At 47.2% G+C, this 24,966-nt stretch overlaps 1 protein-coding gene across 1 annotated transcript in view; it reads left to right on the top strand.

Annotated features, from left to right (window-relative positions):
• Positions 1 to 24,966, top strand: part of LOC148538954 (eukaryotic translation initiation factor 2-alpha kinase 1-like) — a 222,279-nt gene that overhangs the window by 75,714 nt on the left and 121,599 nt on the right. Inside the window, exon 8 of the mRNA XM_088451962.1 lies at positions 18,502 to 18,582. Coding sequence (XP_088308088.1) covers positions 18,502 to 18,582 — 81 coding nt within the window. The remainder of the gene's footprint in view (positions 1 to 18,501; positions 18,583 to 24,966) is intronic.

Here is a 24,966-nt window from a genome sequence, read left to right as displayed (position 1 = left end):
GAGCCGGCTCCGTCGTGCGCATGCGCGAGACCCGGATAGCGACGGGCAAGCCATCGCTCCAGGTCTCGCTACAAAGGGGGCGTGCTGTCGATGTTGAGTGACAGCACGCCCCCTTTGGTGGGCGGGCCGGGGGCGTGGCTGCCCAGACGGAGGCGTTCCCATGGGAACGCCTACCGTCTAGGGCCGGCCCCACTGACATCACAAGTGATATCAGTGGGAGTGCTTTCGGCTCTGTTAGAGCCGAAAGCACTCTTGGGCTTGCGGCAACGACACCCTACCACAAGGGTCTCATCGCAAGCCCGATGGCCGCTCTAAAAAAAGAGAAGGACGGCCCTGATTCAGAGCGAGCGCTCTGTCAGAGCGTCCGGCTCTGAATCAGGGCCAGAATTCCATGCAATATAACACTTCTTTTGGACTAATCCAATAGTTCCTCTTTCAGTCATAGGGGACACTGGAGAATACTGGGGTATAGCTGGTGCTGGAGGAGTCTGGGCACTAAGAAGTTAATTTCTGAGAGCACAAGCTCCTCCTCTCCTATACACAGCCCCTGGTTTTTTGTGTGTGTTTATTTAGTGTCCAGAGGTGCTGATCACGTTTTTCTCAACCCATCAGTGTACTACTATAGGACCCATTAGGTTCGTATTTTTTCTGTCACTCTATACTGGGATCAGTATGAAGTATTAACATGTTACACATACAGATGATTGTCATACATCTAGCTTCAATGCGCCACGCAGTGCGACTTGCCTGACCCGAGTGAGCCGCCAGGTCCCGTGCTACTCTGCTAGCGCCGGGCGTCTTTTTTTTTTTGCCGAAAATGTGTCTAAATCCAATCCATGGTGAAACTGGTTCTAAAAATGAGGTTGATATCCATCCACTTCTGTATGCTCATCTTGGGCAAGATGTCACCCCTCCGATGAGGCAATTCAGTTTGGCAGATTCCATGCCAGGGAGAATCAGTTGAATCCTCTATCTAAATGGAACATGTCTCCTTTTCACCTGTCCAAGGTCATCCAACTCTCTCCTTGTCCCTCCCTCCTTTGGTGGCTTCAAATATCTCAGCACTAGTCACCCGTTTGTGATCTGGGATTTGATTGGTGACCACGAACGCCAGCCCTGGAGACTGGTGTGCAGTGGTTCTACAAAATCAATTCCATGGCCTGTGGTCCCCACAAGAGTCTCAGTTACCGGTCAGTGTCTTAGATTTTCAATGCTATGATAGTGGCTTGGCCACTTCTTCAGGGGAATCTGGTAAAGGAACAGTCGGAAAATGCCACGGCGGTGGCATACATTAATCGCCAAAAAGGAAGCCATTTAGCGTTGATGGAGACGGCCTGAATTTTCAAGTGTCAGAAAAGCATGTACCAGCCATATTGGTCGTATTCATTCGAAGGGTCAACAATTAGGAGTCATATTATTTCAGTCATCAAGCCCTATACCCTGGCAATTGGGCCCTTCACCCGGAAGTCCTTCAGGACAGTAACATGTCGGGGAGACCAGACATCGACCTCGTGGCATCTCTGCTGAACCACAAGGCTCCCTTTTGTTACTCCAGGACAAGAGACCCAGGTGCGTTGGGTGCAGACGCTCCCTCAGTCCCGTGGAAGTTTTGTGAAGTCTACATCTTCTGATCTTCCTTTTTTTCCCAGAGTCTTGAAATGCATCAAACGGGAATGACCAACGGTGATCCTAGTGGCTTCAAATTGGCCAAGTCGGTCCTGGTACTACAGCTTCTGAAGGAAGACACTTCACCTCTTCCTTTTGGCAAGATCTACTACAACAAGGTTCCTTCGTACACCCAGCCTTGACTATGCTTTGTTTAACGGCGTAGCTGTTGAAGCCTCCATCTTAAAGAGAAAAGGTATCCTGGAAGAGGTAATCCTAACTATGGGCCGTATTCAATTTGAAGCGAAAAGCCGTTTTTGTGTGTTTTTGGCGAAAACTTTTCACCGATGACGTCATTTTCGCCTGTTTTGATTCCACTCCGTATTCAATTTATAAGACTTTCCGCCTAGGCGGAAAGTCAATGCAATGTAAAAGGTGAAAAAGTTTCGCCTATGAATAGCAGGCGGAAAAAAGTGCAGAATTGGGGTTTTGGGGTGCAATGTTACGGGAACTCCCGTACAGCCTTCAGACAGTCCCCCAAAGGTAAACTGTGTCAAAATAAAAAAAAACAAACACTTAAGGACACCCCAAAAAATCACTTTAAATTTGGGGGTGAAAAAAAATGTTGGGTGACAAAGTTAAAAACTAGCGAACTTGACTCTGGGGGGTCCCCAAGTATGCCCCAAGTGTTTTTTTGATTACAGGGGCTTGCAGCAGGTGGATTTTTCATGATTTTTTCAACTTAACTTTAGCAACTTTTAAATATGCTGGCCCCCATTTACAAGTACCCCAAATTTGCTGGGATAATTTATTTTCTGGAAAATATACTCCTGAATACTATTCTGCACCACGTATAGAAAAACGCTATTTAGCAGCTATAGAGCCCGTTTAAAAACACCAAATACCTTCAGCAAGCCAAATCGGGGGGTAACATAGCTAACCCCCATGTCAGAGCAACTTTTGGGGGGTGTCAGGCTGATTTACCCAAAACTGACAGTACTATCCGCCTGTTCAAGTTTCACCGTGTCCGGTTTTCGCGTACTTCCATATTGAATACGGGGTAAAACGGGGACGGCCGCGATACTTTTCCACCTACAGAAGACGCAATGTAGGTGAAAAGTCCGGGAGGCGAAAAAGTATCGCGGATCCGCTCTAATTGAATGCGGCTCTATGTTGAGGGTTAGAAAACCAGTGTAAGCTGCACATTATTATCGCATTTGGCGAGCTTATGTGGCTTGGTGTGAGCAGAATGAATTCCTATCTTTAGATACAGGTTTGCATCTGGGCTCTTTTGAAGGTGCTGGTTTCAGTCTTATCAGTCTTTTTTCAGCATCAGGTAACCATGATTCCTTAGCTTCAGACATTCCTGCAAGGAGTTCTACATCTCCAGTGTCTGTTTATCCCTGCCATAGCTCAGTGAGACCTAAACCTGTGTCAGGATCCGGCCTGGGATCGGCCTTTACTCACTGCTGAACTGGTGTCTTTAGGCTCTAAGGCGTTCAGACACCAGTAATAGTGGTGGGTTATGCCTGAGGACTTTCCCCAGGGTCCGTTTGGACTTCCATGCGGGCGTCCTGACTCCTGTATTAGCAGGCATGGGTGCAGCCATGTTGGTTCATCTCACCTGATCAGTCTCCTCCAATGGCAGCCCTGCTAGTCTACCAGCTGATCTCATGATCCAATGACCAGCTGCCTAGGGGTTTTTAGGTCCGACATTGCTGTATGACTGCACGTAGTCTTTCCCTGTGACAACCGTCTCATGTTCCAGAGGTCGTATTACTTTCCTCAGTTCCCTGGTTTCCTTTGTGTCTTCAATCACAACTCTGTGTATTCCGTTTCCTGTGTTCCGTGCAAGTTCCTGGCTTCCTGTGTGTCTCCAGTCACAACTCTGTATTCAGTCCCCGTGTTCCATACAAGTTCCTGGCTTCCTGTGTGTCTCCAGTCACAACTCTGTGTATTCAGTCCCCGTGTTCAGTACAAGTTCCTGGCTTCCTGTGTGTCTCCAGTCACAACTCTGTGTATTCAGTCCCCGTGTTCTGTACAAGTTCCTGGCTTCCTGTGTGTCTCCAGTTGCACCTCTGTATATTCAGTCCCCGCGTTCTGTACAAGTTATCCTGTGTGTCTCAAGTCGCACCACTGTGTACACTTTCAAGTCATCTGTTGGTGCGTCCGGAGTCGCACCTTTGTGTACAAAATACACACCATAGTGTACAAAGGGCCTGATTCAGAGCCGGACGCTCTTGAAGAGTGCTCGTTCTGAATCAGGGCGTTTTTTTATGTTGTTGCGGCGGCCTCCTGGCCGCTCGCTACGCTGTGGGTGACCACCCACAGCTTTTGCGAGAGGCCAGGTGATGGTCGCGACCATAGGGGCTTGCGACGAGACCCTTGTGGTAGGATCTCGTCCGTCGCAAGCCCCAGAGAGCTTCCTGCTCTAACAGAGCAGGAAGCTCTCCACTGACATCACTGGTGATGTCAGTGGTGCCTCCCACAAACGGTAGGCGTTCCTTCGGGAACGCCTCCGATTGTGTAGCCACCCCCCCTCCCCGCCTACAAAACGGGGCGAGCTGTCGATCAACATCGACAGCCGCCCCTTTTGTAGTGAGCCCTGGAGCGAGAGAAATTCTCTCTCGCTCCGGGGCTTGTGCGTGCGCAGTACCCCACCATCCACCCACTTGCGAGCACTATGCCAAGTGGCATCCTTGTGTACTTTGTCCCTGTGTTCGGTACAAGTTCCGTCTACACCTCCAGTACGCCCCCAAGTGGCATCCTTGTGTACTTTGTCCCTGTATTCAGTACAAGTTCCGTCTACACCTCCAGTGCGCCCCCATGTGGCATTTTTGTGTACCTTGTTTCTGTCTCAGTATAATTTCATCCCTGCACATTCGGTACGTCTCCGGAATATCTTAGAGTATTCAGTCCCAGTGTGCCAGTACTACCTATTCCTCTGTGTTACTGTATTCTTAGTGTTCCCTGTGTTATATATATATATATATATATATATATAACTATGTGTGTATACATATATATATATATATATATATTTCAGTCTTCTGTCACTCCCAGGTACCTGTCCAGAGGGCCGCGACCTGCTCACTTGGTGCAGCGTAAAACCAAATCCCAATTGGAGGGGTCACTGGGGAAAACACACCAAGTGAGTTAGACTCCGCGCCTCTGGGCAGGAGGTCTAGTCAAACCTGAGTTTGGCCGCAATTAGGAGACTTAGTCTGTCACTCCAGTCTTTCCCACAACTTTCCTAAACCCCCCCGGTTCTTAACCTCATCAGAGGTTTTCCTAGAGCCCTGGTCTTATCCTTTTTATAGTCAGATCTTTTTGAACTGTTTTCTGAATAGCCTCTGCTTGGAGGGTCTCAGAACTTCAAGCATTATCTTGCCACTCTCCCTATCTTGTGTTTCACAATAACAGAGCGGAGCTCCGGACAAAGGCCCTCATTCAGAGCCACTCGCTATTTGCGGTCGTTCGTTCTAAAACAAGGGGTGGCTATTCAAATGAACCGTTCGCTGTTTGCGGGCTGTTCACGCCTCTAGGTCTGAACGAGCGAACAAAACTTGCGTTCGTTTTTTGGAAAAATACGCCCCCTGGCCGCTCGCATCCTACGTCATGTCCGCTATTTATTAGATTAATCGAGTACATCGAACAGGGTATGAGCTGCTCGCTATTCTTGTGGTTGGTTTTTGCTACCACAATTTTGCGAGCAGTTCTGGCTTTAAATTAACCCAGTGACGTGGTCAATGACGCTGCTGTGTTAAATATGCACACCCATAAAACGCCCATTTTGACCTTTAAGCACGCCTGCGATCGGATCTCCACTCCCCGTTTTCAAGCACCTTCCCCTGTTACCACCCACATACGCCTCATTCTGTCACTCAAAATAGCAGGCATTCGCTATTTTGCGAGCACACGATTTTCGGCCGCACTGAGTGGTTCGCGCATGCGTATTTCGATCCGTACGCATGCGCAGTTGGGCAAACATCGCTCGGAGCGAACGAGCAGCCACTTGCGTCCGGCTCTGAATCATGGCCAAAGTCCTCCTTTTTGCCTGAAGGCTGTTTCCAAGTTTCACATCAACCTACCTATTGTGGTTCTGTGCTTCTTAATGGAGACTCCTCGAACCACTGATTGGATGGGGTGCAAGCTCTTAGAGTATATGTTACTCGTACCTCCTCTTTGTGGAAAACGGACGATTAGTTAATCATTTACGACTGTCATAAAATGGGGTGGCCGCTTCTAAGCCACCTATTTCCTGGTTGCTTTGCATGGTCATCCGTAAGGCCTATTTTATCCGGAGGGCTGGTCTGTGCCGGCCTTGATTTCTGTTCATTCCACTAGGTCAGTGGGGCACCCTCTTGGGCTACACGGCGAGGGGCCTCTGCTAATCAAATGTGTCGCGCTGCCACCTGTTCCTCCATGCACACCTTTGTAAAATGTTATAGATTTGATACGTTTGTGTCCAGGGAGGCCAGTTTTGGTGCAGGGTGCTGCAGGTTCCCACAACGCCTTACTGCCTATGAGGACCGCTTTTGGATTTCACCAATGTAACTCCAGTTTCTCCAGTGGATGAAGGAAAAAACAGGATTTTGGTACTTACCTATAAATCCCTTTATCCGATTCCATGGGGGACACTGGAGTTACAATTTCTAAGTAAGGTCAGGGTTACTGTAATTCTGCGTGAGGGACAGATGGTACTCGATGTTACCGATGTTTATGAAGGTTTGCAAAGTATTACGATGTGAGATAGCGGTAGTAGGAGGCAGTGGGCGTCTCTATGCTGGCAGTGCGACGGCATTGCGAACGCAATCATTAGCATATTTTCGCAGCAGACCTGCATGCGATTACAGAGCTGTGGTCACAATAGCGATCCATGATGAATCAGGCCCTTAGTGTGCATTAATGCACCAGATTGCAGTTAAGAGGTTCTTTGCTGCCACCTAGAGGACCAGTTAATTTACTACAACCAACACAACTGTCTAAGCTTACCTGTGGTCACATCAATCATTGACTGTAGTGCAAACCACTTATTAATTAAGAAAGGTTGTGACTCTACAACATTCTTTGTAACTAACTCTCCTCTATTCACTCGGAGTCTTCACTGCGTTACCTGTTCAGCTATTCCCCCTTTATACAATCGCATCATGCAAAGGAACATAACGGGAAGAAAAATACCCGGCAGGGAATCTTGCAACACCTCTCGCTGAATTAAACAGAACTCTCACAGCCAATTTTCAGTAATTACCTGCCGATCTTTGCAAGGAAATTGCATCCCTTGCGCCAGCCGTACTGCCGCTGAGGTAGACTCTAATTCAAGGGGACTCCAAGAGGTATCTCAGGACATTGGCTTCATATATTGAGTGCTTGAATTCCTCAATGAGAAAAATTAATACTTCGAAAACAGGGAGAATAACGTGAACGTTCCAGAATCCGTAAGCCCACAAAGTTTGGAACCCTATCTGAAACGTTTGTTCCAAATGTTAGTTCCCACTCTTTCTGAGCAATCCCTGCTCATTGAATGTGCTCACAGGGTTCTTCATCTGAAAACTAAAGATGGGGATCCTCCACGGGACGTTGTCTTGAAATTCTTTTAATTTAAAACTATGGATCAAACATCCACTGCGAGTAGAAATACACGTTGCATCCTCTTTGAAGGTACCCAATCACAGCTCTTTCAGGACTTGGCTCTATCAGGAACCTTTGAAAAACAACCAAGATTTCTGTGTGACCACGGCTACAAATACAAATGGAGTTTCCGCATTTGTCTGATCTCCAGGTGTCTGTGAGAGATCCAAAAGAAGGCATGGAACTGATCCACAGGCTTAATCTAGCCAGTGTTCCAGTCAGGTCCCCTACTTGAGCATCTGCCCTGTGCCTTTTTGGTTATAGAAAATAGTTTTTCTCAAGTTTGATTGATTACCCAACTTGGCACACGTTACCCTTGGCTTTCTCGCTGCTGCTCTGACTTCGAGCACTGTCTTGGTTTCCAAAGAAAGTTCATCTGGAACCTATGTTTACAGTTACATTGGTTGTGACGTGCCGGCCGAGCAGAGTGGTTGTGATGCTCGGGTCTTCATATTTGTCTATTACATAGATTTTGTTTTTCTCTAGGTAGCCATATACTGTGCTTGTTTGAACAGGTGGTTTGTTACTTTTCCTCATGCAGGTACAGCACCATTTTTTCTTAGTAATTTCAAGGTGCTAAATTGTTTTCTGGGAGCGCGCATCGTCAGCGGGTACACACTGCTCGATGTGGGGCCTCAGTCTTATTTCAGCTTCTCGTTACTAAATGCGACTATGAGGGGAGATGAACTAATACTTAGCTGCTAACACTGAACTATGGTTCCTTGTTGATTGATTAATATTAGTTCTGTCTAGATGTGTGGTTGATATCGCTGTTTTTCTTGAGTCTGTTTTTATTATTAGTCTCCCATCTGTGTAGTGAATTTTTTAAATTTTTTTTATTTATGTTCCTAGGGGACATATAACTTGTTTTGTTCTGTTGTCTTATTGAGTGGTGCGGTACGTGCAGATATCGTTAGGTTGGTTGGGTGGTTCAGGGGACAGGTAGTTATTGGCTGTTGATCTAATGACATATAATTGATTTGATGGCATTGTCTATGGTCAAGCCTTGTGGGTGTAAAGTTTCCATGGTGATCATGTGTTTTAGTTCTTCCCTGTTTATTTGAAGGATATAGGCCCTCATTCAGAGGCGCTCGCACAATGCGAGCGGTCGCTCTGAATGTGTGTGGCCGCTTGTCTTTTGAAGTGCGGCCTCCTGGTCACTAGCTAAGCTGTGGGTTACCACCCACAGCTTTAGCGACCGACCAGGTTGATTGTCGCGATGGTCAAGACCATCACGACCATCGGGGCTTGTTACAAGACCCTTGAGGTTGGGTCTCGGCAACCGCAAGCCCCAGGGAGCTTCCTGCTCTGATCGAGCAGGAAGCTCCCACACTGACATCACTGCTGATGTCAGTGCGGCCGCCAACAAAACGGCATGCGTTCCTTAAGGAATGCCTCCGTTTGTGAAACCACCACCCCTCCCCGCCTACTAAACGGGGCGAGCTGTCGATCAACATCGACAGCCGCCCTGTTGGTAGCGAGTCCCGGAGCGAGAGAATTTCTCTCTCGCTCCGGGGCTTGCGCGTGCGCAGGGTCTAAACATCGACCCGCTTGCAAGCGCTCAGCACTTGCGAGCGGGTCTGAATGAGGTCCATAGTCCCCCCCCTTGCCTCCAGTTTTTGGGTATTTCTTTTAAGCCTGCAAACATCAATGCTCTTGGATCACAGTTATGTTTGTCCTTATAGTGTTTTGAGAGTGGATGTTCCTCGCAGCCTTTGGTGATGTTTCTTATGTGCTCGCTTAATCTCTGTTTAAGGTGTCGTATTGTTCTTCCAATGTATTGTTTGGGGCATTGGCATTGTAGGATGTACACTATACCTTTTGTGTGGCATGACAGTGATTCCTGTATTTTAAGTTATTTTCCATTGCTGGTGGATGTTATTGTGTGTATGGGTGTTGTGCTTCTTTGTTTAGTTGTTTTGCATGCTGTGCATGTCCCACAGTAATAGAAACCCCCTGTATTTGGTTTCGGTCTTAGTGTTGTTTGGATTGTTTTGGTCGGGGGAATATGATTTTTGATTAATTTACTTCTCACGTCTGGTGCTTTACGAAACACTATCTTTGGTATAGGTGGTAGGATGTCTTCCAAGGTCTCGTCCCTGAGTAATATGTGCCAGTGCTTGTTCAGTGCGTATTTAATTTGTCTCGCTTGCCTATTGTACTGTGTGATGAATAGGACTTCATTTTGTTTATTAGGTTCTGTCTTGGGTTTGTATTCTATAAGTGGTTCTCTGTTTACTCTCACTTCTTTGTATGCTTTTTGTACAAGGTCTTTGTTGTAGTTCTTTTCCAGAAATTGTGTTTTTAGTGTTGTGCTCTGTTTGTCATAGTCTGTTAGTTTTGAACAGTTACGTCTTAGCCTCTTGAACTGCCCAACTGGTATGTTGTTTAGCCTGTTGGGGTGGTGTTCACTTGAGGCTAAGATCATACTGTTCACATCAACTGTTTTGCCGAATGTGTTTGTCTGGATTTCGTTGTTCTCTATAAAGATGTTCAAGTCTAGGAACTCTATTATGGATTTGCTATATTTGGTGGTGAATATCAGGTTGTTTTCGTTGTCGTTAATGTATTCTATGCAGTGTGTGAGTGAAGTGGTATTCCCTTTAAAAATAAAGAACACGTCGTCTATGAATCTCGTCCATGTAACGAGGTTCACGTCGAGCTGGATGGGACCAGATGTTTTTGTCCTCCCAGTAACTCATAAAGAGATTCGAGAAGCTCAGTGTGAACCTCATTCCCATAGCGGTTACCTTGGTCTGTATGTAGAATTCGTCACTGAACCAAAGGTAGTTGTGTGTAAGGATGAATCGTATGCTTTCGATGATGAAGTCTATTTGTTTTTCTTCCATTTCTGGGTCCAAAGTGAGGTAGTGTCTGGTGCTCTCTAAACCCTGTTCATGATCTACGATGGAATACAGAGAAGTCACGTCGCAAGTGACTAACCAGTAGTCTTCTTTCCATTCTATATGTTTTAGTCTGTTGAGTATATCTGTTGTGTCTCTGAGGTATGCTCTTTGCGTCTATACATATGGTTGCAAGTACGTGTCAATATATTTTGAGAGGTTGGAGGTGAGTGAGTTAATGCCGGATATGATTGGACTGCCTGGTGGTTTTGTCTGGTCTTTATGAATTTTGGGTAAGTGGTAAAATACAGGGATTACCGGATTTTTGATCTTGATGAATTCATGTTCTTGTTTCGTGAGTATTCCTTCATGTAGTCCCTTTTTAAGTAGTCTCTGTAATTCTAACTGAAAATTTGTGGTGGGGTCCTGTTTTAGTTTACTATATGTGTTTTCATTGCTAAGTATTCTTGTCGCTTCTTAACGTAGTCAGCTTTGTCTAGTAGGACTATTCCGCCCCCTTTGTCCGCCGGTTTTATGATAACATTTTTGTAGGTCTTTTAGTGCTATTCTTTCTATTGTGCGAGGTTCATTGTCGTTTTTTTTTTTACATTTTGTTTGTCATAGATCTTGGTGATCTCTTTCTCGAGAATGTTGGTGAACGTGTGTATATGGTTCCCCATGATGTAACTGGGGTAGAATTGAGAGGTGGGTTTGTGGTTAGTGTATCTGTATATGTCGCTACTTGTTGGTTTGTGTTGGGGCATGGGTGTCTTGGAAAATAATTTTTTGAGGGTTAATTTCCACGTGAATTTGTGTAGGTCCATGTAAGTGTCAAATTTGGCCATCTTGGCTGTTGGTGCGAATTTTAGTCCTTTGTCGAGTGATGTGGTTGTGCTATAATGTTTTGCTACTTAAGTTGAATATTCCTTGTCATCTTTTGGTGTTGGTGACTGGTTTTGTCTTTTGCATTTCGTGCCTCCTCTACAACCTCTTCTTGTTTTTCTAGTTTCCTTTTCAGTGTTCTGTTTGGGGTGGAGACAGATCTCTGGCATGATTCGAGACTTGTCTTCAATTCAAAAAAATTGATTCCCCAGGTGTCTTGTTCGTTTGTGTTGTTTGGTTGTTCGTGTGTTGTTGCTATGGTCGCCTGTATATTGTTACAAATCCCAGTTTCTGTGGTTTGTTCTGATTTGTTGTGGTTATCTGTATTGCTTGTCCCTTTCCTTACAGTGATGTTTTGCCAGCCTAACTCCAATGATAATCTTGTTAAGTTGTCTTGTGTGGGGTTGTCCTCTATCTCGTATATCGAGAATGATGAATCATAGTCAGTATCTGACGTGGATGTGTAGCTGTCGGTTGTTATGTTTCACGGTGTGTTGTTTGTCGTGTGTTGTTTGTTCGTTTTGTGTATTTTCGATATGTTAACTGAAGTCTTGTATATTGGGGTTCTATTGTGTGTTAGAGTGTTATTGGAATACTTTTTTCCTTGTGTCTTTCTTATGGGGGTGAGGGTGGAGTGTGGTCTCCCTTTCACCTTTCTTAGTAGTCCCTTTGGGTCTCTGTCTTGTGCTGTGTTCTTACTTGCATGCAGGAAGAGACATTGACACCTCACTGACCATTTGCTTTACACTGTATAAGAATTAAGCTCATTGCATAGGACCCACTGGTGTTCTATAAATACTACATTTATGTTGTTGATGTAAATCGATATTACATTAAAGTCTTTCCAGCTAATAATAAGTCTAATATCAATGTCTGATTAACGCTGGTATAAAGACATCCAGCATCTCACACATTAGTTTCCTGAATTTGTATTTGGTTCAACTGATTGACGTTGACCAGTCCAGATCCGTCCCCACGAGACAGGCCCTAAATTACACTAGGCGTACAGTGAATCTCATCTCATACATCAACAAACTTAAATTGCCGGCATCGTTGTTATCGCTAAACACAGAGAAGGCCTTCGACCGCCTGGCTTTTTATGTTCAAGACCCTGCAGTCTTTTGGCTTCCCAGGTGGCACATTGTTTGCAATGTGTGTTTTGTATTATGGCCCTACGACTTCTATTTCCACTAATGGGCTCGCATCACCAGTGTTCGGACTAGGCATGGGACCCAGCAGGCGTGCCCATTCTCACCCTTGCATTACAGCCAAAATTAGGAGTAATCCAGGAATTAAAGATGTCTCGGTCCAGGAAAAACGGTATAAAACATCCCTATTTGCTGATGATGTGCTATTAACACCATCGTCCCAACTGACCTTGCTGCCTAACTTGCAGGCAGAATTGTCTGCCTATGGTGGACTCTCATAAGGTCATAAGATTAATCATTCTAAATCGGAAGCTTTGGCATTTCACCCCCCCACGCTGAAACTCCTAGCATTTAACTTATATTCGGTGCAATCCATTAAACACTTAGGGATCCAAATCACAAAAATGGAATGTAGTTATTAGACCGGCGGCCGGGATGCCGCCGGTCTAAATCCCTACGGCTAAAGCCCGACACTGGACTTAAGATAGGCGTCAAAATACTGACGCGTAACTTAATCCCAACGCCAGAATGCAGAAGGATACCGTCCCGAACGTCTTAAATCCAGGGCGTCTTTGCAGTTAGCTGCGGCGGGGGGAGGTTAGATTTAGGCACCCCCGGGAGGACTTAGGGTTAGGCACCCCCCAGGGAGGGTTAGGGCTAAGCTAGGGGAAGGGAGGGTTATTGTTAGGCGCCACTAGGGAGAGGTTAGGGTTAGGCACCTGCCCAGGAGGGTTAGGTTTAGGGTGTGGGATGGGGGGGTTAGGTTTATGCACTTAGGGTTAGGCACCACCCCGGTAGTTTTAGGGTTAGGCACCACCAAGGGAGGATTAGGGGGGGAGAGTAGAGGGTTAGTATACTTACCAGCCCAAGTTGGGATCTCCTCCTGTCCCGTATTTTGATCCCATTCCACAAAAACATATGACCAATTATAAATGGCTAATTACATTCCCCATTAACAATGCATTATGGGAGATCTGGCATGTTGGGCTCCAATCTGATATCTTGGACTGCCACAATTAAATCAGTTAAAATTAATATATTTCCCAGGTAGCTCTACCTGTTCCAAACTGTCCCTAAAGTTGTCCCGGCTTCTTTTCTTTTGAATGGTATAATCCCTATGTGACAGGTTTATTTGGTCAGATAAAAAGCCTAGGCAAGGTAGAGAGTGTTTGGCTAAATCATTTATCAATGGAGGTCTAGGCCTTCCCATCTTTGAATGCTACTTTAATGTCACCCAGCTAAGCCACATTATGTCCTGGCACACAGAGGAGGGAAGCAAGAAATTGGTGTCCATTGAGAACGACTTGGTTGGTATGCAGTCAGTGGGTTTTCTCCCCTTGCTCTCCCTGCGTCTAAGACCGGCCTCGGTACACGAGGTCCTATGTGTTAGGTTAGGTTTGGGATAGAGTAAATAGAAGATTAGATCTAGCGCCTACCCCTCTTTTCTAACTCCTATTTGGAGACATCCGCACTTCTCATTGGGTTGTATGTCGTCCTACATGTGCCCCTGGGCCTCGGTCGGGACAACTAGGTTTCTACACATTACAGGAGACTTTGCTCCTCCCTACTTTGAGGGAGTGTGTAAAAAGTACGGTCTGCAAATTACGCACAATTTTGCGTACTTACAAGTCACCGACTTCATTCAGACTGGGAGTAAGTCAAGCAATCTCAGGAAACACAACCCGTTTGAACATTTATGCATATCAGACCAGAGCTCTAGGGGTGCTATTTCAATTTTATATTCTCTTATGGCTACCCCATCCACCACTTTTAAGGAACCTTTCGAACATGCATGGGAACAGGATTTGGGGTTGACCTTGGAAGACTCAGATTGGTCAGATATTAGGCAATGGGTTTCCAAAACTTCCAGTACTTCTAACACAAGTAAAATTCTCACAAAATGTACTCACATTGGTAGTTGATTCCTGAAAAATTGCATCACCTATACTCGACATCTTCAGCTCTATGTTGGAGACAGTGCGAGCATACAGGGACGTATAAACATATTTAGTGGGATTGTCCACTGATATTGGTAATCTGGAAGGATGTTTTCTCCCTGATTAGCAGGAATCTGTGTTTTGTTTGCGAGCACAGGAACTGGGACCTACTGAGCTGTATGGATGAGACTGATGTGATTAATGAATGTATAAGTGGTGCTTAACTGTAAACAGTATTGAAGTTCTTTATTAGCATTACTGCTACTGAGACCGAACTGGAACAGGGAGATGATTGGACTAGAATTGGTATACTGGATGCCGGGCTTGGCTAGGAAAAAGACTGGAACTGGTAGGCTCAATTGATGCTGGACTAGGATCGGCTAACGCACACTATAGCCCTCTGCAGGTGTAGGTGGGAACTGGAGCCTGTGTGCAGTGTTGGGGACACTACTGAAGCCAGGTAATAGCGTAGGACCACACTGTAGATGGATCTTGCAATTTGCACTCTTAGCAGGCGATGATAGTTTGCAGGAATATGAAATGTAAAGAGCGCACAGGAACTAAAGACCGCAGATAGATTGGTGCAGAAAGTTCCGGACTGATGAATGGGATACATGCAGACAAAGTAACTGGCTATCTCTAAATAGTATACTGATGAGGCACAATGGTATATGAGTAACAATAATCATGGGGTGAATGCAGATTACAGTGTCAGACAGATGAAGATAAAGCTGGAAGGATGAGCCAAGTATTGCTGGAAGCTGTAGTGCTGTAGAGCAGGTCCGAGCTGGAATACGGTTTACCTGGTATCCTGGGGTCTGTAATGCTGCAAAGTAGTTCAGAACTGAAGCAGGATTAACCAGTTTTAACTGGTATCCTGGGATCTGTAGTGCTGTGGAGTAGGTTAGAACTGAAGCAGGATTAACCAGGTTGAAGGCCCCCATACATCAGCAATTTATTGCAGCAATTGTGCAATTTGCAATTGATTGTGTATAAAAATCTTTCCCTTTTTCAATCGATTGTGGCAATTCTGCAATCTGCAATAGATTGAAAAAGGGAAAGATTTTTGAACACAATCGATTGCAAAGTGCACGATTGCTTCAATCAATTGCTGATGTATGGGGGCCTTTAACTGCTATGGAATCTGTAGTGCTGCAAAGTAGTTTAGAACTGAAGCAGGATTAACCAGGTTTAAATGGTATGCTGGAATCTGTAGTGCTGCAAAGTAGTTTAGAACTGAAAGCAGGATTACTGCAGCGCAGGTAAATGCTATGAGTACTCTGAAGATCTAGAAGGCAACTGGGTGAATGATTAGCTGGAGCTTCGCAGGTGGACAACATAATAAGCAGATTCACTGAAGTTCTATAATTCAGAGACCAGCGCAGATCTGTGGAATTAAATCCTAACTAAATAGGAACACAAGAGCAACTAGGAAGAATAGCAACTTGGAGAGCTAAAGGTAACATCAGAGCTGACACATAGGAACTAAATAGCTGTAGCTTGCAAACTCGTCTTACATGGACAAACATCATAATTCCTGGACAGAAGTCCAGGAATGATGATGTTTATCCATGCAAGATGGCGTTTTGCCTCTTTCTGAGTCCCGTTTTTTTGGAGGGAAAAATCCGAACTTGGCGTGCAAACTCGAACCTATCCGAGCCTGCACATCCCTAGTTTGGAGACTCCCTTTATTGGTTTACAAAGTAGGATGTGTAAAGGTTCTTTGGGAGGAGACTATCCAACTTACTTACTTAAAAATCCGAACTCGGCGTGCAAACTCGAACCTATCCGAGCCTGCACATCCCTACTCCAAACCTACGAACAAATTTAGGACCTGATTTAGACCCGCTCGCTCGATGCGTATGCAAATTCGGAAAGGCAGGCGATTGCACGGCAACTATGTCTTGGCGTGCGATTGCTTTGTGAATGCAGATACCCACCAGCCTGTCTTAAGATGCCCACTTGCGCACGTCATCTCCAGGTAGTGTATGCAACCATCGGGTACCATCGAACCCATACGTGGCTGACCATACCCTACCGCAAGCACTGCGAGCACTTCAGTGTAATATTCAACCAAGTGATGTGTACTATGACGCTGGCTCTTAATTATGCACGCCTTTGAAACGGCGTTGAGACGCTCAGGTACGCCTGCGTTCGCACCTCCACTCCCCCGTTTTTAATGGCCACCCACAAACGGCTTCTCCTGTCACTCATTCAGCCGGGCTGTCTATGTGCGGTGAGCGAACGATTCCCGATCGCTAGGACTGGTTTGCGCACGCGCACTGCGAAGCATACGCATGTGCAGAATACAAAAATCTGGCTGCGTGTGAACGCTTCCTAACGAGTGGGTCTAAATCAGGTCCTTAGTTACCAAATATTTAACACGGCTAAACTTCTAGTTGCTGTGAATTGGAAACTCTCTCTATAAAGGCCTTAGGGCCTGATTCAGAGCCGCTCGTAAGCGGCAGTACGCTTGTTCCGAGCGATGTTCGCCCATCTGCGCATGCGTACGGTTTTTAATACGCATGCGCGAACCAGTCAGTGCGGCCGAAAATCGTTTGTTTGCTATATAGCGAATGCCTGCTATTTTGAGTGACAGAATGAGGCGTATGTGGGTGGTAACAAGGGAAGGTGCTTGAAAACGGAGAGTGGAGATCAGAACGCAGGCGTGCTTAAAGGTCAAAGCGGGCGTTTTATGGGTCTGCATAATTAATACAGCAGCGTCATTGACCACGTCAGTTGGGTGTCTTTTAGCCAAAACTGCTCGCAAGATTGTGGTAGGAAAAACCAACCACAAGAATAGCGAGCAGTTCATACGCTGTTCGATGTACTTGATTAATCTAATAAATAGCGGACATGTCGTATGATGCGAACGGCCAGGGGGCGTTTTTATCAAATAAACGTCCGCATGTTTTGTTCGCACCTTCAGACATGGAGGTGGCAACAGACCGCAAAGAGCGAACGGTTCATTTGAATAGCCATCCCCTTTTTCTGAATGAGCGAGCGCTAATTGCGATCAGCTCTGAATCAGGCCCTTAATTCATAAAATCTGTTATACTGCCTTTATGGAATGTCACCGCCCTTCTCCATGCTAAAGTAGACAAGTTTCACGATATCTGTGGTCCCTGCTACTCTCACTTTCACAGACAGATCCCTGGAAACGTTTAGGTAGAGGTATGGTAGTAAAAGCGGGCATTAGGTTCCTTGTGTTTTGGCCATCTTTTCTGGAATTAATGGTTATAGGGCCTGATTCAGAGCCGTTCGCTATTTGCGGTCGTTCGTTCAAAAACAAGGGGTGGCTATTCAAATGATCCGTTCGCAAATTGCAGTCTGTTCACACCTCTAAGTCTGAACGAGCGAGCAAAACATACGCTCGTTTATTTGTTAAAAACGCCCCCTGGCCGCTCGCACCATACGTCTTGTCCGCTATTTATTAGATTAATCGAGTACATCGACCAGCGTATGAACTGCTCGCTATTCTTGTGGTTGGTTTTTGCTACCACAATCTTGCAAGCAGTTCTGGCTATAAAATAACCCAGTGACGTGGTCAATGACGCTGCTGTATTAATTATGCACACCCATAAAACGCCCGTTTTGACCTTTAAGCACGCCTGCGTTCGGATCTCCACTCCCCGTTTTCAAGCACCTTCCCCTGTTACCACCCACATACGCCTCATTCTGTCACTCAAAATAGCAGGCATTCGCTATATTGCGAGCACATGAATTTCGGCCGCACTGACTGGTTCGCGCATGCGTATAACGATCCGTACGCATGCGCAGATGTGCGAACATCGCTCGGAACGAGCGTACTGCCGCTAGCGAGTGGCTCTGAATGAGGGCCATAGTCCTTTTATAGTGACTGTCTATATCCCTGGTTCCTCTTCCCTTACCCTATTGTTGTTACTTGTGATGTTTTTATCCACTATTTAACAAGACTTTAAACCAGAGGTCCCGAAACGTGGTCCTCAAGGCTCCCCAACAGCTCAGGTTTTAGAAATATCCATGGTTGAGCACAGGGGGTTAAATCAAATTGACTGAGGTACTAATTAAGTCACCTGTGGTCAAGCATGGGTATCCTTAAAACCTGGAGTGTTAAGGTGCCTTGGGGACCAAGTTTGGGAACCTCTGCTTTATACAAAAAGGTGATTTGGCATTCTTTTTTTAATCATACAATATACTGTACAGTATTGTGTACCTTTCTGCTTTTTTTTATTCTACTTATTGCGAATATTTCTGATACTGTTCTATGTGTGTCAACCACAACTATAAATATAAAGATTTTTTAAAAAATGTGTTACTTGATTTACTGCACATCTATGCTCTTTTGTTAAAGTGTGCTGTATGATAAGATTTGGAGTGTGTTGTCGAGCGGCCTGCATACTTTTTCTGGTGTTACTTTTACTAGCTTAAACTAGTGGTATTCCATGATTACAGTATTTTATACTTCTTTTGTAGGTCAGAAACAAACTTGATGGGCAATACTACGCTGTTAAAAAAATCGTTATTAAAAAAGTTTCCAGGAAAGATTGCAAGAAGGTATGTTTCTACACGATGCTGCCGATAGTGCGTGTAGATCTTCAGGACAACTGTACAGCGCTCTGTCTGTACTAAGCTAGTTAAGCTGGCCATACATCAGACCAACTTTTCTCCAACCATCCAACTTGTCTTTCCAACATAGGGCCATATTCAATTTGGGAGCGAAAAAAAGTCCTTGCTGGACTTTTCGCTCCACATCGGAGCTTTTCTGGGGATAAAGTATCTGGCGCGCGCCCGCTTTATCCCCGTATTCAAATTAAAAGGAGCGAAAACGGGACCCGGCGAATTTGGATCTACGAAAAAAAACGGGAATTTTCGGGAAATGTGCCTGGGACCCCCCTAAAGATGTCCAGACATGGGGGATCACTATGGGTACCCCCATTTTTGCCTGCTGAAGGAAGTCGGAGTTTGTAATAGCCGCAGCAGGTGCATATTTGCGGCTATGAAGAAGAGGTGAAGAATAGCACTTAGATTTTTTGGGGGGGAAAAATAACTATTCCTATCAAATTTGGGGTACATGAAAATGGGGGTAAGCATTTTTCTACTGGAGACCTTCGGGTATAGGTTGATGACGACAGTCGTCGAGCAACTCAATAGTTAGATTTGTGCTCCCAGGATGCACCGGGCTCCTTTCCTATACCCCGCCCCCAGGCCAAGGCACCTCAGTTTCGTAGGGGCTCAGCACGGAATCGGGTCACTTCAAGAGTGGCTGTGTTGACAGCCCAGAAAATAGTTGTTTTTTACTGCAGAGTGGTCAGCATGGGCTATCCAGCGGACGCCCATGCTGCCACTCCGACACCCCACCGGCGCCGAGATGCTGGCACTGCGTTAGGGATTGCGGCGGGTGTCTGGGGGTTTTGGCTAGCAAAAGCCCCCAGACGCCCAGGACTGTGGCTGCATGTCACGGGGGACATTCAGGTAAGCAGCGGGCGTCTGATAACACAGTTCATATACTTCCCAGGGCTGGGGGTTCCCTGAGAAGAGGCTGCGTGTGGCACCAGGCATGGTGCCTGCGCTGTCACTAGACCACCGGGGATAGGGGGCCACAACGTGCGGACATCATGGCATCCCAGGGGTTAATAGCACGCCAGGGGAGCGGGCCTTCCCTGTATGGCACAGCCGGCCCTTCCCTGCACTGTGCGCTCTATAGCAGTTTGGCGGTTGCAGGCAGCTCTCCTCCCTCAGGCACGCCCCCTGTGAGTCCTCCGGCGGCAATTTTAATGTGCATAAAACGCTAGTCTCACAGGGAGCTGCGGAGCCTGGATCCCTCTACATACCCCTCCTCCAAGCAGGTCGGTACATGTAGCACTATTCCTACTAGACACAAGGTCTAGTTAGTTAATAATAGTGCAGGTTTTCCTGGCATTGTATGTGTCTGTTGCTAGCGCTGTCTGACTGCAAAACTTTTTCTCTGTCAGCCATTTTAGCTATCCCTGTACTTTCTCTTTCACTAGCCCTTGCAGTGACAGTGCTGCTGATGGATCAAATTACTTCACAGTTCAGTGGTGAAGGCGGAGCCTAAGCTGAGCTGAGGAGTTTGACACATACATTCATTATGTCTGGCAGTGATTCTGCTCAGGCTGATATCCCCCTTACACAGTCCTGCAACAGGTGTTTTGCTGGAAAAAAGGAGGGAGAGATTATTGTGGGAGGATTGTGGCCCTCATTCAGAGGCGCTCGCAAGAAGTGAGCGCTCGTTCTGAATGAGGGCGGCCGCTTCTATTTTTTAGTGCGGCCTCCTGGTCGCTAGCTTAGCTGTGGGTTACTACCCACAGCTTTAGCGACCGACCAGGTTGATGGTCGCGATGGTCAAGACCATCGCGACCATCGGGGCTTGCGACAAGACCCTAAGGTTGGGTCTCGGCAACCGCAAGCCCCAGGGAGCTTCCTGCTCTGATCGAGCAGGAAACTCCCCACTGACATCACTGCTGATGTCAGTGCGGCCGCTCACAAAACGGCAGGCGTTCGCTCGGGAACACCTCTGTTTGTGTAGCCACCCCCCTGCCCTGCCTACAAAACGGGCCGAGCTGTCGATCAACATCGACAGCCGGCCTTTTTGTAGCGAACTCCGGAACTCCGAAACTCTCTCGCTTAGGGGCTTGCGCATGCGCAGTGCGGCCGCTGCGCGTGCGCAGGACCAAAACATCGACCCGGTTGCGAGCGCGCAGCGCTTGCGACCGGGTCTGAATGAGTCCTGTGTACCCTGTGTACCAGAAATGCAGGATTACCTGTTGGGCCCAGCTCTTCTCAAGAGCCGCCCTGGGCTTGTTTTGCACAAGCACTAACTACCCTGATGGGTCGGCTTGCTGCACCTCCAGTGACCCCACAATTGGGATACGCTCCGCAGGTTGCTATGCCATCTACGTCACAGGGGATTCCCCGACAGTTGGTTGTGGCTCATAATATGCCCTTACAGCCTTCTCCCTACCAGACTGAACCTGTTTGGGTTAATACTCTCTCCAATACGGTGCAAAACCTGACGGAGGTTTTACAGGGGGAGTCTTTCCAGCGCTCTGCTAGGAAGGAGGCACTATCTTCCCAGTCCACGTACTATCAAGAAGATGTGTCGACTGATGTTGGGGAAATTCAGGACTTATCTGATACAGAGCTCCCTCAAAAGGAGGCGGAGCCTAAGTCCAAAATTTATGTACACTGCCTCATTCGTGCAGTCCATGTGGCTATGGATATTGGGGATGAGGCTACCCCAGCAGCCAAATCCAAACATGCTTTCTTTAAGGAAGTGAAAAGTTCAGCGATGGCTTTTCCCCTGTCGGATCAGCTAGTTGAGCATCTGGAAGAAGCCTGGAAAACTCCAGGCAGGAGGTTTCAACCGCAGAAATGGTTGGAAGCCACTTATCCATTCGAGGAGAAGTATTTCTCTAAATGGGAAACTCCTCCTCAGGTGGATTCTCATATTATACGCCTTGTCAAAAGTGCAACACTTCCTATGCCATCCATGTCATCATTAAAGGATGTTACGGACAGAAAAGTGTAGGTGCGCCTAAAGTCCATTTATTCCTTCTCGGGGTAGGGGGTCGCTAGGCCAGCTATGGCTATATGCTGGGTTGCCAGGGCCATGGAATGTTGGGCAAGTGCCTTGGAAGAGCCTTGCCTGTAGAGTCTACCAGTGAACAAATTGAACTGGTAGTTTACCTCAGAGACTCGGGTACATATGTGAAAGAGGCTGCTTTGGATGTTAGTCTCCTAACATCTCGCATTTCATCAGCTGCAGTGTCAGCTAGACACTCTCTTTGGTTGCGATTTTGGAGAGCGGATGCTGATTCCAAGAAAGGGTTAGATGGTTTACCCTTTAATGGCCAGGTCTAATTTGGGCCAGATTTGGACAAAATCGTGGACACTTTGGCTGCTGCCAAGTCTGCCTGTTTACCTTCGGCCCCAATGCCATCAGGATCTGGAACTCAGGACCTCATTCAGACCCGCTCACAAGCGCTGAGCGCTCAAAAGCGAGCTGATGTTTAGGCCCTGTGCACGCACAGCGGCCGCACTGCGCGTGCGCAAGCCCCGGAGCGAGAGAGAAAATCTTTAGCTCCGGGGCTCACTACAAAAGGGTCGGCTGAATTAGGCCTCAGGGCCTAATTCAGACCTGCTCGCGAGCGCTGAGCGCTCGCAAGCGGTTCGATGTTGGGCAAGTGCGTCGTGCAAGTGCGTCGTGTGCATGAGCGAGGCCCGAATAACGACGGCCAAGCCGTCGTTATGGGTCTCGCACCAAAGGGAGCGTGCTGTCGATGGTGAGTGACAGCACGCCCCCTTTGGTGGGCGTGCCGGGGGCGTGGCTGCCCAGACGGAGGCGTTCCTATGTTAGTGGGAGTGCTTTTGGCTCTGATAGAGCCAAAACCACTCCAGGGCTTGCAGCAACGAGACATTACCGAAAGGGTCTCGTCACAAGCCCGATGGTCGTGATGGTCTTGACCATCGCTACCATCATCATGGACGCTCGCATAAGCTGTGGGTGGTAACTCACAGCTATGCGAGCGTCCAAGAGGCCGCTACCAAAAAAAAACGCCCTGATTCAGAGCGGGCGCTCGTTCAGAGCGTCCGGCTCTGAATCAGGCCCTCAGTCCTTTCGGACTTTCATGCCTCAGGGTAAGGCCAAGGTTCAGTCCTTTCCCAGACCGTCAGGAGCTAAGAAGGTCACAAAGCCCAAGAAGCAGGCTTGGAGTACCAAACATCCAGTTGCCAAGCCCGACACTAAACCCTCAGCCTGACGGGGCAGGCCTCTCCTTGCGGGACCCCAAGGTGGGAGGCCGACTTCTTCAGTTCGCCCAGTGTTGGTGGCATACGACAACAGACACTTGGGTAAGGGAAGTGGTCTCCCTTTCCTTCCAATACATACCTCCTCATCAATTCTTCCCTACAGGACTTCAGATGGATCAGGAAAAGGCATTGGAACTGCAGAAAGTTATACGATCTAGTACCTACTCCCCAGAGGGGAACGGGCTATTATTCCACTCTCTTTTTGGTTCCAAAACCGAATGGTGCACTCTACAGACATTGATCCTTTCCAGATGGGACATATCTCCACGCCGGATACGAACCCAGACTGTCTCCGGAGGTACGTCTGTCTCTGACATACTTCACGGAAAACCCGTGCAAGTCCAGTCAGACAACGCCACCACAGTGGCCTACAAGGAGGCACTCGAATTCAGGCGGCAGTAATGGAAGTGTCCCGCATCCTGACTTGGGTGGAGGAAAATGTCCCAGCCATATCGGCAGTGTTTATCCCGGGAGTCCTGAACTGGGAAGCGGACTTCCTAAGCCGTCACAATGTACACCCAGGGGAATGGTCACTTCACCAGGAAGTATTTCAGCTTCTGGTGAACAAGTGGGGACTTCCCGAAGTAGATCTAATGGCATCTCGGCACAACCACAAGTTGCCAAGGTACGGCTCAAGAACAAGTGTCGTGGGGGCTCTGCTGGTAGACTCAAATGGACCTTCCAGTTCGCGTACCTGTTTCCTCCATTCTCCCTTCTGCCTCGGGTGATATGGAAGTTCAAGCAAGAAGGAGGTATGCTACTGCTGGTAGCTCCAGCATGGCCCAGATGTCACTGGTACGCAGATCTTCGGAGTCTATCCATAGACACGCCGATGCTGTTGCCTCAACGTCCGTACCTGTTGTCCCAAAGTACATGCCTCTACCCGTACCTGAGTCGTCTGTCTTTGATGGCGTGGCTCTTGAGACTGTCCTCTTGAGACTGCTTTGGGTTTTTCCAACTCGGTGGTGAACTCCATGCTCAGAGCTCGCAAGCCTGCTTCTGCGAGAATTTATCACAGAGTGTGGCACACCTTCTTTGAATGGTGTCACCCCAAAGGTTATAATCCTCAAACATTTGGATTATCCAGGATTTTGGCATACCTACAGGCGGGCTTAGATCACGGTCTTCGCCTTGCTTCTCTGAAGGTGCAGATTTCTGCCCTGTCAGTACTGTTTCACCGTAGGATTGCTACTCTTCCGGATGTACACACCTTTATGCAAGGTGTGCTTCGCATCCAACCTCCCTTTATCCCACCGGTGGCTCCTTGGGATTTGACTGTGGTCCATAGGGCTCTACAAGGACCGCCATTTGAACCACTGGGCTCAGTGGATTTAAAATGTCTCACAATTAAAACTGTATCTTCTAGCCATTGCTTCGGCCAGAAGGTTGTCAGATTTGGGGGCTCTTTCATGTCGCCCTCCCTTTCTGATTTTTCATAGGGATAGGGCGGGTCTTCGTACTCGCCCTGGTTTCCTACCTAAGGTGGTATCCAGCTTCCACATTAATGAGGAAATTGTAGTACCAGCTTTTAACTCCCCAGACCTTTCAGCTGGTGAGGCCTCTTTGAATGTGGTACGTGCGCTACAAACTTATGTGGACCGTACCAACTCTTTTCGGAAGTCTGACTCATTGTTTGTCCTTTTTGGTTTCCGAAAGAAAGGATGGCTGCCACTAAGCAGACTTTGGCAGGCTGGATTCGCCTGGCAATTTCAGAGGCTTACCTTCATGAGGGCCTTCCTGTACCGTCCTCTGTTAAGGCTTATTCTACTCGGTCTGTGGGTCCTTCGTGGGCAGCTCGTTGTGGCGCCTCTGCTGTTCAGCTGTGCAAGGCGGCCACGTGGTCTATTGTCCATACATTCTTAAGGTATTATGCATTTGATACCTTTGCCTCTCAGGATGCTTCCTTTGGGCGGTGGATTCTCCTTTCTGCACAGGAGCGTCCCCACCCTTAAGGAGACTTCTTTGGAACATCCCCAAGGTCTCCTGTGGAGCCCTATGGACCCTGCAGTAGAAAATAAGAGATATGGTAAGACCTTACCTTTGTTATCCCTATTTCTTCGAAGTCCATAGGGATCCACAGGACTCCCGCCCTGTCGCACCTGTGCTGCA

Source organism: Taudactylus pleione, unplaced genomic scaffold, assembly GCF_031769625.1.
Source record: "Taudactylus pleione unplaced genomic scaffold, aTauple2 ptg000032l, whole genome shotgun sequence".
NCBI classification, from domain to species: Eukaryota; Metazoa; Chordata; class Amphibia; order Anura; family Myobatrachidae; genus Taudactylus; species Taudactylus pleione.
Note: the sequence above shows the minus strand (reverse complement) of the source record. Positions and strands in the feature narration are given on the sequence as shown.